The following is a 20,333-nucleotide window of genomic DNA, read 5'->3' on the forward strand; positions in this document are numbered from 1 at the left end:
ACTCTACTTCATGTATTGCACAGTCACTAAGACTATAAAACCTACAAAACATTTGATCTGCTTATAAAACATTAAACTACCCAACAACATACACAATATTTCAAGTTAGCTCTACTTCCACCAGCTGTTATGCACCCTTTGTTATATTCCATTAATGTTATATATATAGTGATAGAGTAACACTTACAGGGGCCATTTTTCTGTGCTGGAAAACTTTTCTTTTCAGTTTAAATACGTTATGCTATCAATAGACCATCTTACATATTCTTTAATGGTTTCAGTGCAGAGCCTTTAAATGTAGTGTAGAGTTTTTACAGAGTAGTATTTCTATTTTTACTTAAGTAAAGACTCTAAATAGTTCCTCTGCCACCACTTATGGGTTTAGTTATGGGAAAAGAGGAGGAAGAATAAAGTAAATGGGGGATGGGTAAGTATGTGATGGATACATTTAAGAAGAGGAAAGTGCAACACCTGAAATGTTCATTTAACAGGGATGTGTTGCTTTTATAACTTACTTTTATACCGGATACAGATACATACCAGTTTGACTGACTAATCGGTAAATCAGTGTAACCTTCATCCACTCCAACACAACTTTTTAAAGTTTCCTGCATCCCATAAACAATCATGGTGGAGCAGACCCTTACAACTAAGCTATAACTACTGTGTGGGTGTGCTTTTCTTGTGGTCGAGGGGGCTATTTACAGTGCCTGTGCCCCCTCTGTTTTGGTTAAATGACGTCACACATTCCAGCTCATGAAACACACACACACACACACACACACACACACACACACACACACACACACACACACACACACACACACACAGACTGTGACTGCTCCATATTATGTCCTGACCCTGGCTGGAATGTTTGAGACAGAGTTGGGGTACAATAGGATGAACTCATAATGTGTTTGGGGAAAATAGGCTCAGTCTACCAGCAAACACAAAGGAACATTTTATTTGTATCCTGGATGGTTGATGTGAAAAAAAGAATATGGAGCCAGCGTGTTGAGGGGGCCTCTAAGCTGCTGCCGTTGCCGTTGCCAGTGGTGTAATTAAAACAGAAGGTTTATAAGGCATGGCCATCTGTATGTTTGGGAAACAGTCACCATAATACAGCATTCATTTAAAGCTTTAGGCTTAACTTGCTTCATGTCTTTCTCATGCATATAGTATTCACTGTAAGCATATATATGTAGCATGTGTGTATATATATATGCGCTACACACACACACACACACACACACACACACACACACACACACATATGCATTAACTTCTAACACATAATGTACAACAACAACAACAAAAAAGATGGAGGCAAATGCATATAGGCCTTTTAAAACATGCATGACTGGAGGATAAATTTGAGTCATAATCATAATACTGTCTCTATTATATTTAGGGATTTCAAATTTGAAAACTGTGGAAACCATCTTCACATCAAAGTTCTGATGATTTTTGTAATTACTTCTAGTGAGTTTAATTCAAACATGTGGTAACAACAACAGGGGTTTTGGAAAACTTGAGATCATTTAGGTTCACTAATTAGGTTAATTGGCCCATTTGCACCTCATTAAAGGAGAAAAATAGAATTCTTTGTGCTAAAACTTATTTCCATGTATCCAAACACTTCACACATTCATTTCTATTAATAGATCTCAGAAGGTGTGCAACATGGGCAAAAATATTCACAATATTTTTTGGAATTTTGATTATGTCGATAATCAATTCAACCAGTCTTTTACAGTAATATTTTCTGCTGGCATACAAAGCATTATTCTTACAATTTTCTTATCCCAGAGGGCTTTATTATCCGCACAACCTACAGCACCCTCTATGCTTAGGCTGTTAGGAGCTGTTTGCTATATTGTAGGGAAAATATATTTGCATAAAAGCATATACAGTTGCAAGATTGAGTCAAATTCAAACAGAGCAGAAATTGCTGGCTTTTACTTTATAAGGCTTTTACTTTGAAGCAGCTGCTGTACTGATTAACCACCCTGTTCTAAGTGCATGCCAGCAGCTGTTCTGGATGAATGGAAATGGATGGATTTCACAGAAAAACACAATAAAACTCTGGTAGACAAGAGTGGATGACAAAATAATAATTGCAGTATACAATACAGTAAGGGCTACATACAGTCAACATAGATTCATTTGAATGCAGCGTATGTCACACCTGTATGTGTTTTCTTGTGCACAGCATTGGACAAAGCTGATTTTACATTTTCAAAAGGCCAAAATGACTAATAGACTGTTACTATGGAGGTGCACACTAAATAAATGAATAACCTTGGCAAGTGTGGTGCATTCAAATACATGCCAAGAGTTAAGCTTTATCCTCAAAACAATAAAAAGGACTATAGTGGAAAATCTGTTTATGCAATGAGCTCACCCAAAAAATATCCAAGGATGACCAAATTACCAGCCTTGAGGCCAGGAAGATAATGAGCTGTGGCATTACTGCGTCCCCCTGTGAGAATACCCTGCCCAGTCCAGGGACTCAGCTGGTGCAATGGAGGGTGACTGTGGCCGCACTGCTGCGCACTCCACCCTCATTTTCCACCAGCAGTTTCTCAAGAGGAAGGGGAATGATTTTTTTTTTTTTTTTTTTAGCTCATCAGAGACAATTCATGCTGTACGTCTTGTGTAAGAAAGCCTGTGACTGTGGTCTGAAGAGAAAGTGAGTCACAGAGGAATACTCTTGCTTATTCAATAATTCTAGTCGTCATGGAAACTGCAGAGCTGACGAAAAGTGTTAAATGACTGCAAGGGCTGTTAGTGACACAATTAATTATTAGAGGAAATGCATCAGTGCAGCTCAGACCTCATTTGACTGAAAACATTGGTCAGATATGTCTTTGTCTATTTATTCAAACATGTGGTAACTTCTGTCTGGGAAGTGTTTCCTGGCATATCCAAACCATCTAAGATTACAACAACGTTGCCCTTTTCAATGACACAGCAGCTTGAGCTCATTGTTCAGACCAGTTCAAGTTCAGACCTGTTTATTAGCTGGTGATACGAGCAAGGAGAGCACGAAGGAGGTGTGAAAAGAACTGCAGCTATAACATGAAAAAGATGAAGACGTGGGGTTAAAAGCTACCTCCCATGAGTATGATTTTCATTTCATACAGCCAGTCTTAAAATATGAAAGAAAACATGGCACACAAAGAGGAGCTGACGGAGGATAAAATGTCCCTCTATCTTTGCCTGTTACTCACAACCCCACTGCTTTGTGCTGTGACAGCATCTGGTTGAGATCAAATTCACAGAATCTGAGACGATATGGAGAATAACAAGTTTTGCCTCTTTGCTCCCCTCCTCGTATTCCTGCTTTCTCTTCCTGTTATTCTGTCTCTCCTGTGAGCCCTTTCCTGTCACCTGATGGTCAGAGATAGAGCACAGAAATATGGAAAAAGAGGTCGGGGGGGAATCGGTGAGGAATGTTCTATTTTCCCTTCTGTCTGCATGTTTGTATTCATCACTTTTTTAACAAAAAAACACATCTTCTATTACTTAATAAACGAGATACAGCATGATTTTATCAGTCACAAGCTGACCATTTTATACTGTAAAAATAAAAGCACTTTATTACACACAAGCTGACCCTGCAAAACTGGCACGTGTATCTCAGTTTTCAAAGATATCACATCCTGTCTTGTTCATTCACACACTGATCCAGGCAAAATATTGGGCTTTCCTTATGCAGCTACTGAAACTCCTGTTTACAGATGAAGTGGGCACTGCAAGTGCTTGCACACATCAAATAACTGCTTACTCACCGAGCCTTTAAAGACAGGTCAGTGGGCGTACACATGGATGCATTTCAGTGCTGCTGGCGCGTACACTCTGCCTGCACAGTGCTAATGGCTGAGTCATGTTGACCCAGTGCTGAGACAGAGACATGGAGCTGATGCACAGACACAGTGCCGCAATGGATAACTGTGATGTGGTGAAGCTGAGAAATCCCCAGCCACATTAGGCTCTTCACTTATACCAATAGACCTTCTGGTAAAACGGGGCTCACTGAGCACAGTGGCACGTCCACAAGCCAAGCAGCAGGTGTGTCATGCTCAGAAAACATCTGCGGCTAAAAGCAGCGGCAGTTTGACACAAACACTGATAAGGCGGATCATAACTGCATGACTCAGCTGAGACACAGAGCAGACAAGCATATGGCAGAGAGAGAGGTGTGAAGCTGTGGTCCTGGATGCGATGCTGGTAGTGGTGTTATGGGAGAGACGGGGAACGATGACTGGAATCTTAAGTCGTGTTTGGGCTCCTGTGTGATTGTTAAGAGGATCTGACTAAGGATGATCTGAAAGAGACAGGCACTAAAACTCCCTTGATAATTTCTAAAGAGACAAGAAACCCACTGCTTCTTGAAGCTTTTATTAAAAACAGGAGCATATAAATAAAATATCTTTAGGCAGATTTACATTGAAGTTATGACAGTGAATATAAACCAGCTTTCATCCCTTTGTTGTCTTAATTTATGACATAAAAAATCCACCTCTTTTGTGATGATTGACAGGCATTCACAACTAGCAGTCACAAGAGTAGCAGTGAACACTCAAACATCACTCATCAGTGAGGAAGTTGATGAGGGCGGTCCTGGGTGAGAGAATGGCTCGCTTGATGCTGCGCTCGCCGAGAAGCTTCTGTCCGAGCGGGCTTTCCAGGACGAACTGCTGCACCCGCTCCAATTCTTTGGACACTTGCAGAGGCACAGTCACTGTCCCGCAGGCCTTGTTGTTTATCTGAGGGGAAGAATTGAGAAAAAAACAGATTCAGTCAAATGTTCCCCTTTCAGAAATTCTTCATTTGAATGAAGTTCAGCCCTGTCAAGCTGTACCCAAACTCTTCCTGGTATAAAAGCCCCAAAAATAACAGACTCCACCTCTCCTTCCTCATATACAGGGAACCCTCAAAACACATAGTTAGTGGTAGGTATGGGATGGCCACTCAGTCTTGTGATGTTTATAAGCAAGTGTATGTGTGCACATGGTGAATGTGATCATGTCTCTGGAAGTGGTTGGAAATTAATGGCGTGTGAGTAGAGTGCTGTGTGTGTGTGTGTGCGTGCGTGCGTGCGTGCGTGCCTGCGTGCGTGCGTGTATGTGTGTGTGTGTCTGAGGCCACTCAACCTTGCCTCCCTTTTGGGACAAACCCAAGTACATGATTAGAGGACAGAGGGAGTGAGGTTGCCTCCACAGGGCTGAGGAAGCCCACAACAGAGAGCTCATTCTGAAGTAAAACCAACATCGTCATCATCGAGCTCTGGGAGCTCAAATATATGTACTGTGTGTGTGTTTGTGTGTGTTTGGGGAGAGCGGGCGTGTGGTATTTATGACTTTGTTGTATAAGAGACAAACAAGAAGAAAACAAGAATGGTGAAATGAAAATGTGTAAAGGAGTATTATTTTCACTCCCAGGCAGAGCAAATGAGTATAAAGAGAATGGAATTGTACACACGCACACACACCCACACACACGCACACCCACACACCCACACACACGCACACGCGCACACACACACACACACCAGGTTTGTTTGTTTCTATCTTATGGTTTCTTGTCTCTCTGTCAGAGTACAATGGGAGAATCCAACTGGTGGAAGACAGGTGCAGTGAGTCACCTGACTGCCTTTGCTGTCATCACATATGATGTGTGTGTGTATGTGTGTGTTGTTGAGGTGGGGGTGGGGGTGGGGGGGGGATTAGTGGATGCTCTCTGGGGATACAACCCTCTACAAAGAAAAAAGTCAGATAAAAGCAGTTTCAGCTTTTATCTTTTAACTCAGTTGATATTCAGGACAGCGTGAAGACTGACACGTGCGTGCGTGTGTGCGTGTGTGTGTTCATTCATGTGCCAGTGTTAGCATGTGTGATGCTTGGATCTGATCCAGGTTGATTTTCCGAACCTTCCCATCACAGCTGGATATTCTCTCTGATTGTCTGTATGCCTTTGAAAGTACACACACGCACACACACATGCACACACTTTCATTCTCGATGATTACGTGCACTGCTAAGCTGAGGGCTTTCACTATTCGTGTGATTGAGCTCACAGGGAGAAAAAAAGGCACAAGAAATGAGAGTGAGAGCGTAACAGTGAGTCAGGAATAACACGGTGTGTTCTGTTCCTGGCTTTTAATTATTGACCTACTTGTCTATTTAGCATAAAGCACACCATTTGACATGCAGACGCATAAACACACACGCACATGCAGACATGCACACACACAGAGTAATCATAGGCCCTCTTTGAAAATTACAGACTATGAACATAATCATGGTCTTAAGACTTTGGGTTTGAGTGGAGAGTTTGAGTGAAAATGTTCGTGGATGCAAGAGCAAATGTTTGTGTGTGTGTGTGCGCGCGCACGTGTGTGTATCCCTATTAATAAATGGATGTATAAATAATGAACCTTTTACGTTCAAAAATTAAGAAAAATAACAGCTACGTTTTTAGCTTCACAATCGTGTTTTTCCCGTCTGGCTGAAAGAGTTTCATGAACTGTGGCAGAACTTTTGTGACACGCCACACAACGAAAGAAAAAAGGCCTCCACGAGATCATGTGCCTGATCCTACCAGTACAGACAGCTCCACAAAGTCAGGGACATCCAGGTACTCAGGGTCCACAGTCGGCCACGACTGTTGCAGGACATCCCCTCCCCGCTGGAGGAGGGGGCTGAGGGGGTTTTTCACTTGGCAAAGACCTGGGAGAGATCCGGGGAGGAAAGAACAGGACAACACTGAAAATACCTGCTGTAAACGGGCTGTCTTTAGTGAAGCAAGTCAGAGGAGTTGCTGCAGAGGATTTTAATGTTGCTTTTCACCAAGTTTGTTTTCCTTTTTTGTGGAGTACAAGTATCCTGATGAAGGGTCAGACAACACCGCACCACCCTCTGTCCTAACTCTCATTTAAACCAGCAAGTGTGCATCCCCCCAGAGGCACAAGGGAAGGATGTGAACTTCCTCCAGCCTGAGCCATGTGTGTGAATTACAAACAATGCGTGATGGTGAAAAGCTCAACGTGACTGAAGTGTAGCAGGGATTGCATGATGTCCTCTTGCATGTATAAAAAAAATCTACATACAGCATGTAAGCACAAACAAAATGCACACAACCGCTCACACCTCTTCCTCCCACTGCTTGTCTGTCAGGTTTCCTGACTGCAGCTATCAGCTGGACGGTGTGTTTGTTTTTCTCTGAACCCCTTTTCCCTCCGCTGTGTGCAGAAAGCTTGTGCACGTGTGTCATCGACAATAAGGGGATGTCCTCAAGGCCAGCGCGGGGGCAAACATCCACAGGAGGCATGAAAAGTGACACTAGATCTTCCCTTGTATTGTTTGTTTTCTACACTTCTACAACAGCCGTCAGCACCGCTTTCAGTTTCGTTTAATGGAGGGCGATCGTATTTTCAGCAGAACTGTTCTACAGCTTGTGTAGGATGTGTAATAGCAAGACAAATGTAAAAAAAAAAGCCTCTGAGTTTCACTGACTTAATGCCGGTTGATTACATCACTGCTGGGCGTTCACTGGTATGAGACGAGCAGTGTCAACATTAAGTTTATCTGAGGCAACTTCCTCTTACAAACATTAGAAATAATCTAATTCTACCACAAATCTCACATCTTTGACCCTGAGTCAGTCCAGACTTTAATTCACCATAATAATAATGGCCTAAATCATAATGATGTAATTAATAATGTACATTTAGTGCAAAATGCACCATCTCCAGCTCAGTCATATCATGGGCTAAAAGTTTTTGATTATGTCTAAATAATTTGCATTTCACCAACCTGCCCAAATTTCAGAAGCCAGGTGAGGGGCCATTGGTGCTGTCATCATAACCAGCGCAGCCAGACCTTCCTCAAACTCCACACTGTGCTGCATCACCCTGACTGTTGCACTCTGAACACACACACACACACACACACACACACACACACACACACACACACACACACACACACACACACACACACACACACACACACACACACACACACAGCGGTAAAAATATGATTTCTAAACACTAATGATAAATGTGACATCTCTACCTCGAGGGAGGCACACTCACACTCAGTGTATTGGTCAGTCCCATCAGGCGAGAAATTGCTGTGTTGAAAAGGAAGTCCTCTGTGAAGTGAGATGTCACCTAAAAAAAAAAAAAAAAGAAAAGAAAAACAGGTGACACAGTTAGTAAAAATGATCAATTCTGCTTGTGGTTACTGGACATGCCGATGCTGCCAGATGGATTGACTGTGTTGAGGAATTTTTTGAGTCTGCCTCTAAAGAGTTATTAGAAAACAATGACGGGCCCCAGAGAGGAGCGTCCTCCCTGTTATCACCATGTGCACCAGCTGAAAGCACAGAGCGTGACAACATTCCTCTGCTTAGCCTTCTGGGAAGAAGAACCGATTTGGGAAGGGCCTTAGGGAGAAGGAGGAGGAGGAGGAGGAGGAGGAGGAGGAGGAGGAGGTCGATCACTGCGGCTTTTCTGAGGGATGGATCAAAGGACGGCCTCGGCTTTGGGGGCTTATGGCAAACAGCCTGAGGTCCTTTAAAAGCACCAGCCCTGAGGGGAGAATCAAACCTGGCAGCCAAAGGAGGCTATTTATAAAGTGTGAAAGGAGACGGAGTGGATTTGAAATCAATTTCTGTCCCCGCCTTCCTTTTCTCTTTACTCTGAGGGTTTCAGGTTACAGTGGATGGAGAGGCAGGGACTCAGGACTATGTACTGCTGGGCTGTGTAATGAGTGGGTTATTATCTTGGACCATGCCATCATACAGGACCTTGTAACTAAGAAAAGGCATCTGACCTTGCCCTTTGACAGTATGACCTATTGGCTCATAGACAGCTAAAGGAAATGAATTATGTGATGCTGCACATAAAAAACAAACAAACAACTACAGATATTTTGTACAAGTATAGAAACTAAACTCAAAACAGACCAAGGTCACAGATGCAACAGGGTGGTTCATCTTCTTACTTCATCTTACTGAAGGAAGATCAATGCTGACCTTCTTGGAAACGCTAAGATTTTGAATATGGTCCAATTACTGACCCCTACTGGTAATTCTGTTGCAATATGAAATAATGTCACCAGAAACATTTTCAGCCATTTATTCAACATCACTGCCAGTCTGAGGCTATGGAATCACTACCTCTTGAATAGCAAAATTCTTGTTCTCCCAGATCTTCTTGGTCTCTGCCAGTTCTTTCTTCCTCAGCAGGGAGGGGTTGGGGACGTCCCCGAGTTCCCGAGCGGCTCTCAGCTTGGAAACCAGCTGCCAGAGGCGAGACTGCCATCGCAGAACCCCAGGGAGGGCGTCCGCTGAGGTGGTGGACACACACAGGCACAGAAGAAAAGGATGTTTTGACATACTGAAACTTATAAAATGAACACGCTGGTATCATTCTGAATGTATGGTGCTGAATGATAACTTAAGATGTTGGTGTCACGGCTCACTCTTGACATTCCAGAGGATGTCCTGTTCAGGCGGCGCGGCGTAAAGGATGTAGAGTCGAACTGTGTCCACGCCGTACTGCTGCACCACCTCTTGGGGGTCCAGACCATTGTGTTTAGACTTGCTCATCTTCTCCCATGTCACCTCAATACGACCGCCACTGCACGCCACTGGCTCCTTTTCTAGAAGAGGCAGGAGTGAGAGGTCAGAGACAGCTGGAAAAGGCATACTCTTTAAGTCATCTCCTACCTTTTTTATAATGACAAGATCATGCAATGCTCATTTTAATCTCACTGTATTTTTATTTTTATTGCTTCCTGTTGGCTCCTGTTCAATCACAATTAATAAATGACAGAAGACAGAAACAAATATAAGGCCTAGTCAATGTGCGTCTATGATACCAGGATGAGGAGGATTCTCTTTCTCTGTAAGCCATCAGTACCTCCTATTTGTCCTGTTACCAGGCATTGGTGAGAAGCTGAAAATCCTCAGGCATGAAGCCATTTCGAGAGATCTCTTCGGTCACTTCAATGGGGGACTTGTGATTTGAATTTTGTCCAGAGCAGCTGGTTAACTTGTTGTTCAATTAGGAAGAGCTATGAAGCACGACCAGAGAGGGATTGCTGTTTGCAGCACAAAGGGGATGAGGAGGGATATTAATGTCACTACATACTACATTAAGAAACAGAAAATGTTGCTGAGACTCCTTTTTTGTTTTAGCAGCAGTGGTTTTATCCGGTAGAGGCACGTGGAGGGAAGCCCCCTCCTCTCCCATCTGTTACAGATGTGTCACACAGACAAGCACCCTGCAGATCCAGGTGCAGTGTACCTGTGAAGTCTATTTCTTCTCTCTTTAGGTACTGGCCACTGTCTGCCAGCTTGAATGTCTGACCCTTGATCAGACCCTGGACCAGCAGCTTCCAAAAAGGCTCTCTGAATGACAGAAAGAAAGACAACAGATGAATACACACACATGTGCATGCACAGCAAAAACAGACAAAGCAGTGTACACCATACCTGTGAGCGACGAGACCCTGATCCCTGCAGAAGTGACAGAGGAAGCGAGCATAGTACAAGTGCATGACAGCGTGCTCCTTCCCTCCGATGTACACGTCCACAGGCAGCCAGTGATCCGCTAGGTGGCGCTCAAAAGGCCTGGAGAGGAAGAGCGAGACCATGAAGATGTCTCTGAATTTACAGTATGAGTGTAAGGTGGAATGAAGAGATATGTTAATGATCTTTTCTGGAGTCGAATTGTTTTTGCACGTTGATCTAACTGTGGTGCTGACATGTTTAATACAGGTTCCACTGTTTGTCACTTTGTTATGAAATGTGCTGTATGAATACAGTCTCTTGTTAGATCATTATTATTATTATCATTAGATTACAGGAGAAAAGCAGACTTTTGTCTGTATAACATTTGGTCACATAGCACTGGTTGATATGGGCTTTATAAATATGCACACACTTTTCCTCTAGGGGGCAGGCTGAATCTGATACACAAGGATCCAGGGATGAAGCCAACAGAAGCATCCTGAAGCCTCCTCTATCTCAGTGGATTCACACTCACAAGAAAAGTACTGAAGCAATATGTGTTTCACATTCAGCTCTGAAGACTTCTCTAAATTCAGCTTCTCATGTTGACTATCGAGTATTTGTGGAGAGAAGTCTATCTGAGATCAACTGAGACCGGGCTGTTTCTTTCAGGTTCGAACAGGACAGCTGCATGTGGTTATCCTGACTGACACGATGGTCAGCAGAGGCGGGAATTCCACCTAATGATGCTTTTTGGAGCAGTCTGCTATCTCTGCGTGTCACACCAGTCATTACTCTTCTCCACACCTCTTTGGCTGATGGTGTCTCTGGATAATTGAACCAGGGAAAAAAGTTATGAGCTCACAAGGCTGAAAATAATTTAGCATCAGCCCAGTGAACTATAATACATAACCACACACACACACACACACACACACACACACACACACACACACACACACACACACACACACTTCTATATAACACCCTCTTCTTCCTACTTTCAACATCTCCTGCTTCCTATTTTCATCGTTTCCCCTGGTGTGCAGGAGGCTCAGCAGGCTAACTGAAATGCACAAATAATGTAATTGCTTTTTCTGTTGTGCCATAATCTGTCCCGCTAAGAAAAGTGATGGGGAGAGACGCCCCCCGCCCCTCTTTTAAAGCAGCTTTACAGCTAGGTCAGGGCACTGGGAAATTAATCTCTTTTGTTAAGCTCGGGGTATCGCCACCATCCCAGCAGGTGACAGCCATGACTCCATAATCTCTATTGGCAGGGAATGCAACTTCCAGGTAAGTGTGTATGTGTGTGTGTGTGTGTGTGTGTGTGTGTGTGTGTGTGTGTGTGTGTGTGTGTGTGTGTGTGTGTGTGTGTGTGTGTGTGTGTGTGTTTGACAGAGAGAAAGAAAGAGTGTGACTGTGTAAAGAGAGTGTGCACGGACAGTATAGGCCTGTTTGAAACGGGTAAGTGGAAGAGAGTGGGTGATCTTAGAGTGGGCATAATTATGTTTTGAGTATAACTTTTAAAAAGCGCATATAGAGCACAGTGTGTATATGGAATTGCATTGTGTGTGTGTGTGTGTGTGTGTGTGTGTGTGTGTGTGTGTGTGTGTGTGTGTGTGTGTGTGAGGCAAGGGAGAAAAATCAAGTTTCTATTTACACTTAGATTATGTAGAGAAGTGTAAAAGTGTTATATATATATATATATATATATATATATATATATATATATATATATATATATATATATATATATATATATATATATATATATATATAAACAGACAGATATGCTTATCCGCCCACTACTGGAGACACTCGTGCAGCTTTCTCTTCATTTCATTTTCCTTTGAAAGAATAGCGTGTAAATAAGACCTGTGCAATTTGTGCTAAAATCTGCCACAGTGTGAGGGGAAAAAAAGATGCAAGAGGAAAAATAAAAATAATAGAGTTTGCATTCGGTGGCTTCACTGAGTCAAACGTAGTTGGGAAACTGGCAAATTGAAGTCTCTGGAGGAGGCTGTTCGTACCTGTCTGGGTTATGAGGGTCTGTGTATCTGAAGTAATACCAGGCTGAGTCCACAAACGTGTCCATGGTGTCAGTCTCCCTCCTCGCTGGGCCCTTACATCTGACAGAAGAGACAAAGAGAGTTGGCAGAGGCAGCGTAAAAATCAATATTAGGCTGACAAATTAGAACGCGAACAAATGAACGATCCTTGTTTGTATGCTTAGTGAAATGGCACATTATGTGATTGTGTGTGTGTGTGTGTGTGTGTGTGTGTGTGTGTGTGTGTGTGTGTGTGTGTGTGTGTGTGTGTGTGTGTGAGTGTCAAGCTGGCTCCATCTGGCTGTGGGGTCATGTCCCTGTAGAGAAGCTCAGCTGAAGCCAGGCTGGCACCAGAGCTGTGTTCCTGCGCCCTGACTAACAGGCTGTGCTAACAGGGAACGAACTGGCAGGACCGAACACATGATCATGTGTTTGTGTTGGAAATGCCACCTCGTGCCCCTCTCTTTCCAAGCCAAACAGCACTTGGGTACGTGTTGCGAATCTGCCAACATCACTTTTTCAGTGGAGGAGAGGACATCCGCAAAGACACGGGAAAAGAGAGCTTTTGGATTTCTTCAGATTTGATTTAAAGCACTTAATGGAACAGTGAAAGCGTCTGCCTTTTACTTTATAATGAGTCTCAACAGAGTTAAAATCAGTGTCCCAGAAAGATAAACAGAAGCACCGCTCGAAGCTTTACTATGTGCAACAGAGCACGTATCATTTCCTGGACCTTGTGGGATGTCTCTGTTTCGTCGAACTGTCTGTTTCTGTCTCGCGGTCTCTATCTCACACTCACTAACATAGACGCACACATGGAGAGCCAAAACCCCTCGACCACCTACCATACCGGTCTACAATAAAGCTGTGATGATGAGGTAGGAGCTGAAGGTTGCCTAGCAACAAGACTAAGGTGTAGCAAGGTTAATATTTGGAAGCCAGGTGTTATTTCAAATGCTGAAAACCCAGCAGTAAAACCTTCCTTCACAAAAGAGCCTAAAAATAGAAACTTCACAAAATGGAGAAAGAAAATCATTACAGAAAAAATTCTGCTTGGGCAAGTGAGATTTCTCACCTCCTCTCTCACACCAGACTGGCCAATCAGAGGCCAGACTGCGGTCATCTGACACACAGCTGGGTCCAGCTACAGTCAGACCGCTGAGATCAGATTGGACGACGCGCACACGTACTCTCTCTGGAGATGGCCCTTCTCCAAACCATGAAAAGTAGGTAACTAAATCTGAAGCAACCTGTATGCATGAGTGTGTGAAGTGTGAGAGTGTGTTTGCAGGATGAGCCAGAAAGAGCCAAAAGGCTCTCAAACAGATGAGGCAAGAGAGGCAGCTGCCCACTCCACGAAGGCTCTCCTCCCATGGAAAACAGCCTTCCATCTGCTGTGTGTCTGCGTGAATGCCTGCTTTGTGTGTGTGTGTGCGTGTGTGTGCGTGTGTGTGTGTGCTGAGCTAACTAGGTGGTCTCTCTCTTTACCTGTGAATTCATGGAACAACACACACTTGCACGCACACCTCTTCCAAGCCAGGCTAAGCTGAGGCAGGGCTCAGTTGGCAGGCCAATTTACAGCGCTGCAGAGGGTCGGGGGACAAGACGGGCGCACAGGAAATGACTTCCTGAAGGACAAATAAAACCATCTCTCATCACCCCGCTCGCCTGTGCTCCTCTCAAACTTTAATTGGACATGGTTGACGGGTGGAGAGAACAAATTTCCACAGACACTTAACAACGGAGGGGAGATGGGAAGAGAGGAGATAACAGCGTCTTGGCGATTATAGCCATCAATCACGGCTGATGGGAGGAATTATGGTCGCTTTGTGGAAGTGAGTGAACACAATCTGATGACTTGTGCCATCTGCGACTGAGCGAGCCATTGTTTTAATCAACATGGCGCCACGACGCCGATTAGTCTTATTCACTGAGGAATTCCCATGCCAGCGAGGGACTCGCCGGCTGAGTAGGCATTCTGCTCTCTCAAACAGTTTCAAACACATTCACTGAGATCACTCACTGGTGAGTGTGTGTGTATTTACGTACAAAAGGTAATTGTGCGTGTGTGCGTGTACAGCATTTGTGTGCATCTCAGGAGGCACAGCTGGCTTATGTAACCTCCATCATCATCTCATGCTGCTCCTGTCACAAACGCCACTCATTACATAACCCCATCAGAACTCAAGCCTTAATCACACAACTCACAGCTCGCTCTCAGCGCTCTGTGTTCTTGTAAAGCTGTCAGTCCTCTCAGCCTGCCCGACAGCGAGCTCATTTTGTCGGCGCTGGTGTACTGAGGACGTACAGAGAGGAGGTTGTCACTGGAGATGGTTTGCGCATAATTCAATTCTCACTCCACAAACACCATAATGGACAGGATCATTTCCCCAGTCACTTATGTGGTGACAAAAAAAAAAAAAAAACAAGTCCGTCCTCCACCCTTTTCTACATCCTATTATAAACTCACCCAGCTGAATGGGATGATCTGCTAACGCTACAGTGCTAAAGGAGGTGGTGCTCACTCGCTCAAGGGTACTTCAAGCGGGTGCTTTGCTTAATGTGCAAATGGCAAAGATCTACAAGGACTTCATGGTTACAAGTGAGAAAAATGATTTAAGGTATTCCCACACTCACTTGGACAAGACTTTTCAAATACTTTTAGGATCTTGATTGATGAAATTTAAAAACTCAAAATTAGACATCACAAGAAAATAGTGTTGATTATAGAATTAAAACACATCAATGTGAGCTCTGAAGTAGAGACTGCGGGCTGCTCGCTGCGAGTCCTTTGGGAGATATAATTGACAGACCCTATTAGCTACTGCAAAAGTGCCAATTAAAAAACATTAAAAAAAAAAATCTAATCTGGAATTTTTGGAATATAATCACCATAAGGGCTTTAATATGTTGATGATAACACAAGACGGGACCATATAGATGAAGCATATAGATCAATTTGTGTGTGATTGATAAAACATAAAAATGAAAACTGTAAATAATACACCCCAGTGTTCTCACCTGGGACATGTGCAGCTGACCCAGTCATGAGCAGCCTCCAGGGGCGACGCGCCTTTTCCTGTGAGAGTCGGCAGCTTTGGTAATGTAACTGGTAACTCCTCCTCAGGGACAGCTACTGGACCACAAGACCCACAGTGCACCACGGGGATGGGTGTGCCCCAGTATCGCTGTCTCGATATCAACCAGTCCCTGAGTTTGGAGCTGGTAAGGTGGCCTCCAACCTTCTTCTCTCTGGCCTTCTGGGTAATGGAGTCAAATGCCTGCTTTCTTGTGAGGCCTGAGAACTATAGAAAGACAAACGAACAAAAGCAACAAAATCATAGTTTAATAATCGTGAGCCATTTATATTCATGAATAGCGTGGTCATCGCAAACAGCGCTGACCTCGTCTGAGTTGATCAGAGTTTGTGTCTCATCTTCATCGCTTTTCAGCACAGTGGTCCACCTCAGGTTTAAAGCTCTGGCCACGGACAGATCTTCCTCACTGCAGTCTGGGATACCTGTCAGACACAGGTGCAGCATGAACATGCAACACTAACACAAAAAAACACAGTAAGAGACACATACATAACCAATCTCTTGAGAGAGTAAAAAAAAAAAAAAACACCCCTGTGGTGATGTTGAGCATGTTGTGATGTGACTAATTGTCAACAATCCCTTGGGTTCCACCTCCAGCTCTCTGTGAGACAAACACCCACTGCTTTATGCAGTGAAGGATTCATTTTCAAAATGCTAGGAATGTTAAGGCAGCACCTTCTGCACAATCAAACCTTTTAAAATTTAAAACTGTTTCTCAAGAAGAGGACACGTGTTCTGGTTTGTTCATTTCTCATATCAGCTTTAATATCAGACGCACGCATATTATTGTCTTTACTGACCAGCTACAACTTCTAGGTGATAGTGAAACCCTTCAACATATACACACCGATAACTCACCAATCACAGTATCCAGGTAGCCATCAAACGCCTCCTTGTGTGAGATGACCAGGGGGACCTCGTGGCCAGTGAACAGGTTGAGAGCAGTTACCTCTGTTAGGGAGTCTGAAGAGCAGAGGGCAGGAGGTTTGAGAGATTACTAACACTCATTTACCACTGAATCCCAATTAACATATACTCAGCCCACTGCCGCGACCACATCCATACTTCCACGTTCCCCAAACATCCATCCATACTGGTGGTATGGAATATATGTCGACAAATACAGTACAAATCGTTAATGCCAAAAAACATGTGGCTTCATGTGGGGACTGATTTTTCACTACTGTTCAATAAAGAGCGTATCATACACCTTGACAGACAGCTCACCTGTGCCGGGCTGAAAGGCTTTCTCCAGGGCAGAGCGCACTGAGCTGCTGCCGTGCAGCAGTCTGTGGGAGGGCAGGATGGCCAGGTAAGCCGCTCCGAACACCGTCTCTGGGGAGGAGCTGTAGGCTGACAGGGTCTCCCCCGTCTCCTCCCCGTTCACCTGGGAGAGGAGAGAAGAAGCATGTGGGGACCTCTCAGCGTCCATGTGTCAACAGCTGCTCTGCAGCCAAGCTAACGAGGAGGACCTGCTGACTGCTCAAGCTGCCACACCAAGTGGTTTATTCTAAAATATGATGTTTACCACACATGTTAAACACATTACAGGTCAGGTTTTCAGTCATTTGAAAAGACTAGATTACAGTTTTAGGCACAGAAGCATGATAATACTGATTAATTGTACTGTTTTATATTTTAGCGCTGAAACACTCAAATCATCAATTAGTGTTCAGAAAGTGAAATATTCACCACTGATTACGTTTTATTTATTTATTGTGTAAAAACCTCAAATATTTGCAAGGTAGGGTAATACTTCAAATCAAATGCTTCTTGTATTGTAACAGTATGGCAATGCCTCCCTATTGCTGCAGCGCACCAAGAAGGTCAAAGTTTCAGGATTTGTGTCTTTGATGGATGTTTGTTAGTCGGTCCAAATTAAGCTGTTTTAAGACATCAACTGGGACTTGTGAAGGGCATCTGTCAAAATTCTTAAACTTGTTTTTCGCATAAATGATTAAAGATAAACCGATTGTCAGTGGGACTGTCAGATGTAGGCAACACGTGCTGTACGTAGCTCTTTGATACATAATGACATTACACTGTCTTTAATCTTGTAATTGTTTATAGATGTTACACTCATTCAAAGGGGTTCTGGGGTAATTAGTACATGTAGTGTTGTAGGAGACCTACTAATACATATCTTCAGCCCCCTGGGAGCATAATTCAGTGACGAGTTCCTGTGACAGTGTAAGATGATGTAATATAAGACAAGCAACCATCTAATTAACTGAGCGACCCCGGGTTTTAACTTTAATTTTTCATTATGCCACAAAAGAACGTTCACAAAAAAACACAAAAGCACTCATACATCCTCCAACCGTCTTTCCTCTGGAAATATGAAGACATATTAAATTAAGGGGCCAACTTGAGTAACAAGTTTTCTGATTCTTTTTCAAGGAGAGCAGTTTAATGAGGGTGTTCATCGGGCTCTCAGTGGGCTTTTTGCGACCGCTCAGTTTGAAACGACAGACGTGTGAAGAACTGTAAATACAGCTCTCAGAAAGCTCAATAGAAACTAATCTGTGACATCATCTGTTTGGGTAAATTGCCACTTGCAGTTGGATGCGCCCACTGAATGTGAACAACAAAGTGAAGATTTTTATGTTTTGGTACATGATTTTTAATAGAAATATATAAATAAACAGAGGCATCCAAAACAAAGCAAGCAATCAGTGCTCGGGGAGAAAGAGATGAAGAATAGAGGCTAGGAAGAGAGAGCAACAGGGAAACGCTTGGTGGAAAAAGACTGAGATTGAAAGAAAGCGAGAATGATGAATGAATAAGAAGCGAGCAGAGGGAAGGGAGCTGAGATTCACCTTGAGTTTGAAATCGAAGTAGCAGCCGGTGCACTCTCCAATCCAGTTTGCCTGCATGGCTTTGACCCCATACCACTCGGGAAGGTCTGCCAAGGAGTCCAGGAGAGGCTGGAGGAGGGAGACCGAAACAAAGAAGCAAGTTTTCTACTTTGCACAAGTTTGGAAAGAGCTAATTTTTCCCTTCGTTGTGTGATATAGACAATTTTTGTCAGGGGGCAACTGGTTCCTCATAAGTATGTGGCTGTCTACAGTAAAGTAGCATAATGACTGCAACTCAGTGTGGTCTCTTTCAAAGCCCAGCCAATTTATTTTGACAAAGCGGCAGAGCCGACCAGGTCACATTATGCAGACAAAGAGGGATTTTCAAAAATCCTGACCTCCACTCGCCCTACTTTCCTTGATATCACAAAGCGATCGGCTATAAAGCGCGCACTCCCTCTCTCACACACACTCACGCACAGTCTCACACACGCAACTACTGTTATTCTGCATGATTAAAGGAAGCTATGCATATCAACGAGGCTCAGGCCAAAAAGCCACAGCTGGGCTGAGGGCAGAGACGTTATAACTCTCCAGTTCCTTTTCAGTCTGTCACAATCTATTACCCAGAATCCCCCTCACCGTGCCGCTCAGCACGCAGCACCTCATCACAGCGATACCGATATAAACATAAACTCTAGCTACAGTCATCACCAGCATGACTGCGGGGTGTGTCAGCCATGGGTTCTCCCCACAGCGGGAGAAAAGAGACATAAATCCCCGTGAATCCGTGTCAGCGTGACGGAGAGACCTCACAGGAGGCGTAGCACTACAGAGATCTTATCAGCAACGAGGAAGAAACAGGAAAAGCCATGACGGGCAACTGATGATGGCTTTAGAGAGAGAGTCCAAAAACCTTTTTCACTTTCCTGGATCAGAAAATATAGTTTGGCACAGATGCAGGCATAACTGGAAAATATACAGCGAGGAGAGGGGTCTCCATGGCAACTAAGAAAAGCTTGAGAGAGGAAAAGCATGGTATAGCAATAACTGAGGGTTGTGTGTGTGTGTGTGTGAGAGAGAGAGAGAGAGAGAGAGAGAGAGAGAGAGAGAGAGAGAGAGAGAGAGAGAGAGAGAGAGAGAGAGAGAGAGAGAGAGAGAGAGACATCTAGTACAGTTCTGACAAAAACATCACACAAGGCAGCAACAGAAATCTGTGCACTTTCCCAAGCTGGCTCTGGGATTTGAACCAGCGACCTCCACGTCATTTGTTCTTAAGCTGCGCTGATATCTGAGTAACATCAGCTGAACAATACACTGAGCTCGCAGCGAATCATTTAGATGTCGATGCAGCGTAGCGGGCATGTGCGCAACAAGTGTGATTATGCATGAAATTGAAAACTCCGCTCCTGCCACCTTCTGCATCCCGCACGCTCCACTTCAAGAGATCCGTCTTAGGAATAATATGCAGTCATTTGTGTCCCGGAAGAAAGGAAACGGTTACGATTCACGAGGAAACTCTTTAGGTGCAGCGTGGAACAAACCTGACAGCTAAACTGGTGGCCGCTGAATAAATATTGTCTGAAGTTAATGTTGTCTAACAGACTCCAACACGTTTGCAGGCGAGCAGAGAAACGCGCACGCAGGGAATCACGGTCCAATTACAGCACTTTCTATTTGGCTCGCTGCTTCGACACTGTCCTCCTTTCACTCCATCTGTCTTTCTCACTTCTTTTCCCTAACACCTTCCTCTTCCTTCCTTCCCACTTCTCTCTTCGTCAGAAAATTAGAAATGCAGGAACACATTGTCACAGTAGGCTGCTTCCACCTCCACTCACACCTCTGACATGGACAAGCACGGG

At 43.9% G+C, this 20,333-nt stretch overlaps 1 protein-coding gene across 1 annotated transcript in view; it reads right to left on the minus strand.

Annotated features, from left to right (window-relative positions):
- Positions 1-4,389: 4,389 nt before the first annotated feature.
- Positions 4,390-20,333, minus strand: part of lars2 (leucyl-tRNA synthetase 2, mitochondrial) — a 28,225-nt gene continuing 12,281 nt past the window's right edge. Inside the window, exons 8-21 of the mRNA XM_070967215.1 lie at positions 18,493-18,600; positions 16,901-17,060; positions 16,532-16,636; positions 15,980-16,095; positions 15,597-15,880; positions 12,558-12,656; positions 10,510-10,647; positions 10,322-10,425; positions 9,495-9,674; positions 9,190-9,359; positions 8,102-8,179; positions 7,821-7,932; positions 6,607-6,734; positions 4,390-4,772 (exon numbers count right to left, since the gene is read on the minus strand). Of these exons, the coding sequence (XP_070823316.1) occupies positions 4,593-4,772; positions 6,607-6,734; positions 7,821-7,932; positions 8,102-8,179; positions 9,190-9,359; positions 9,495-9,674; positions 10,322-10,425; positions 10,510-10,647; positions 12,558-12,656; positions 15,597-15,880; positions 15,980-16,095; positions 16,532-16,636; positions 16,901-17,060; positions 18,493-18,600 (1,962 nt within the window). The 3' untranslated portion in view covers positions 4,390-4,592. The remainder of the gene's footprint in view (positions 4,773-6,606; positions 6,735-7,820; positions 7,933-8,101; positions 8,180-9,189; positions 9,360-9,494; positions 9,675-10,321; positions 10,426-10,509; positions 10,648-12,557; positions 12,657-15,596; positions 15,881-15,979; positions 16,096-16,531; positions 16,637-16,900; positions 17,061-18,492; positions 18,601-20,333) is intronic.

The sequence above is a fragment of the Chaetodon trifascialis genome, chromosome 7 (genome assembly GCF_039877785.1).
Source record: "Chaetodon trifascialis isolate fChaTrf1 chromosome 7, fChaTrf1.hap1, whole genome shotgun sequence".
NCBI lineage: Eukaryota > Metazoa > Chordata > Actinopteri > Chaetodontiformes > Chaetodontidae > Chaetodon > Chaetodon trifascialis.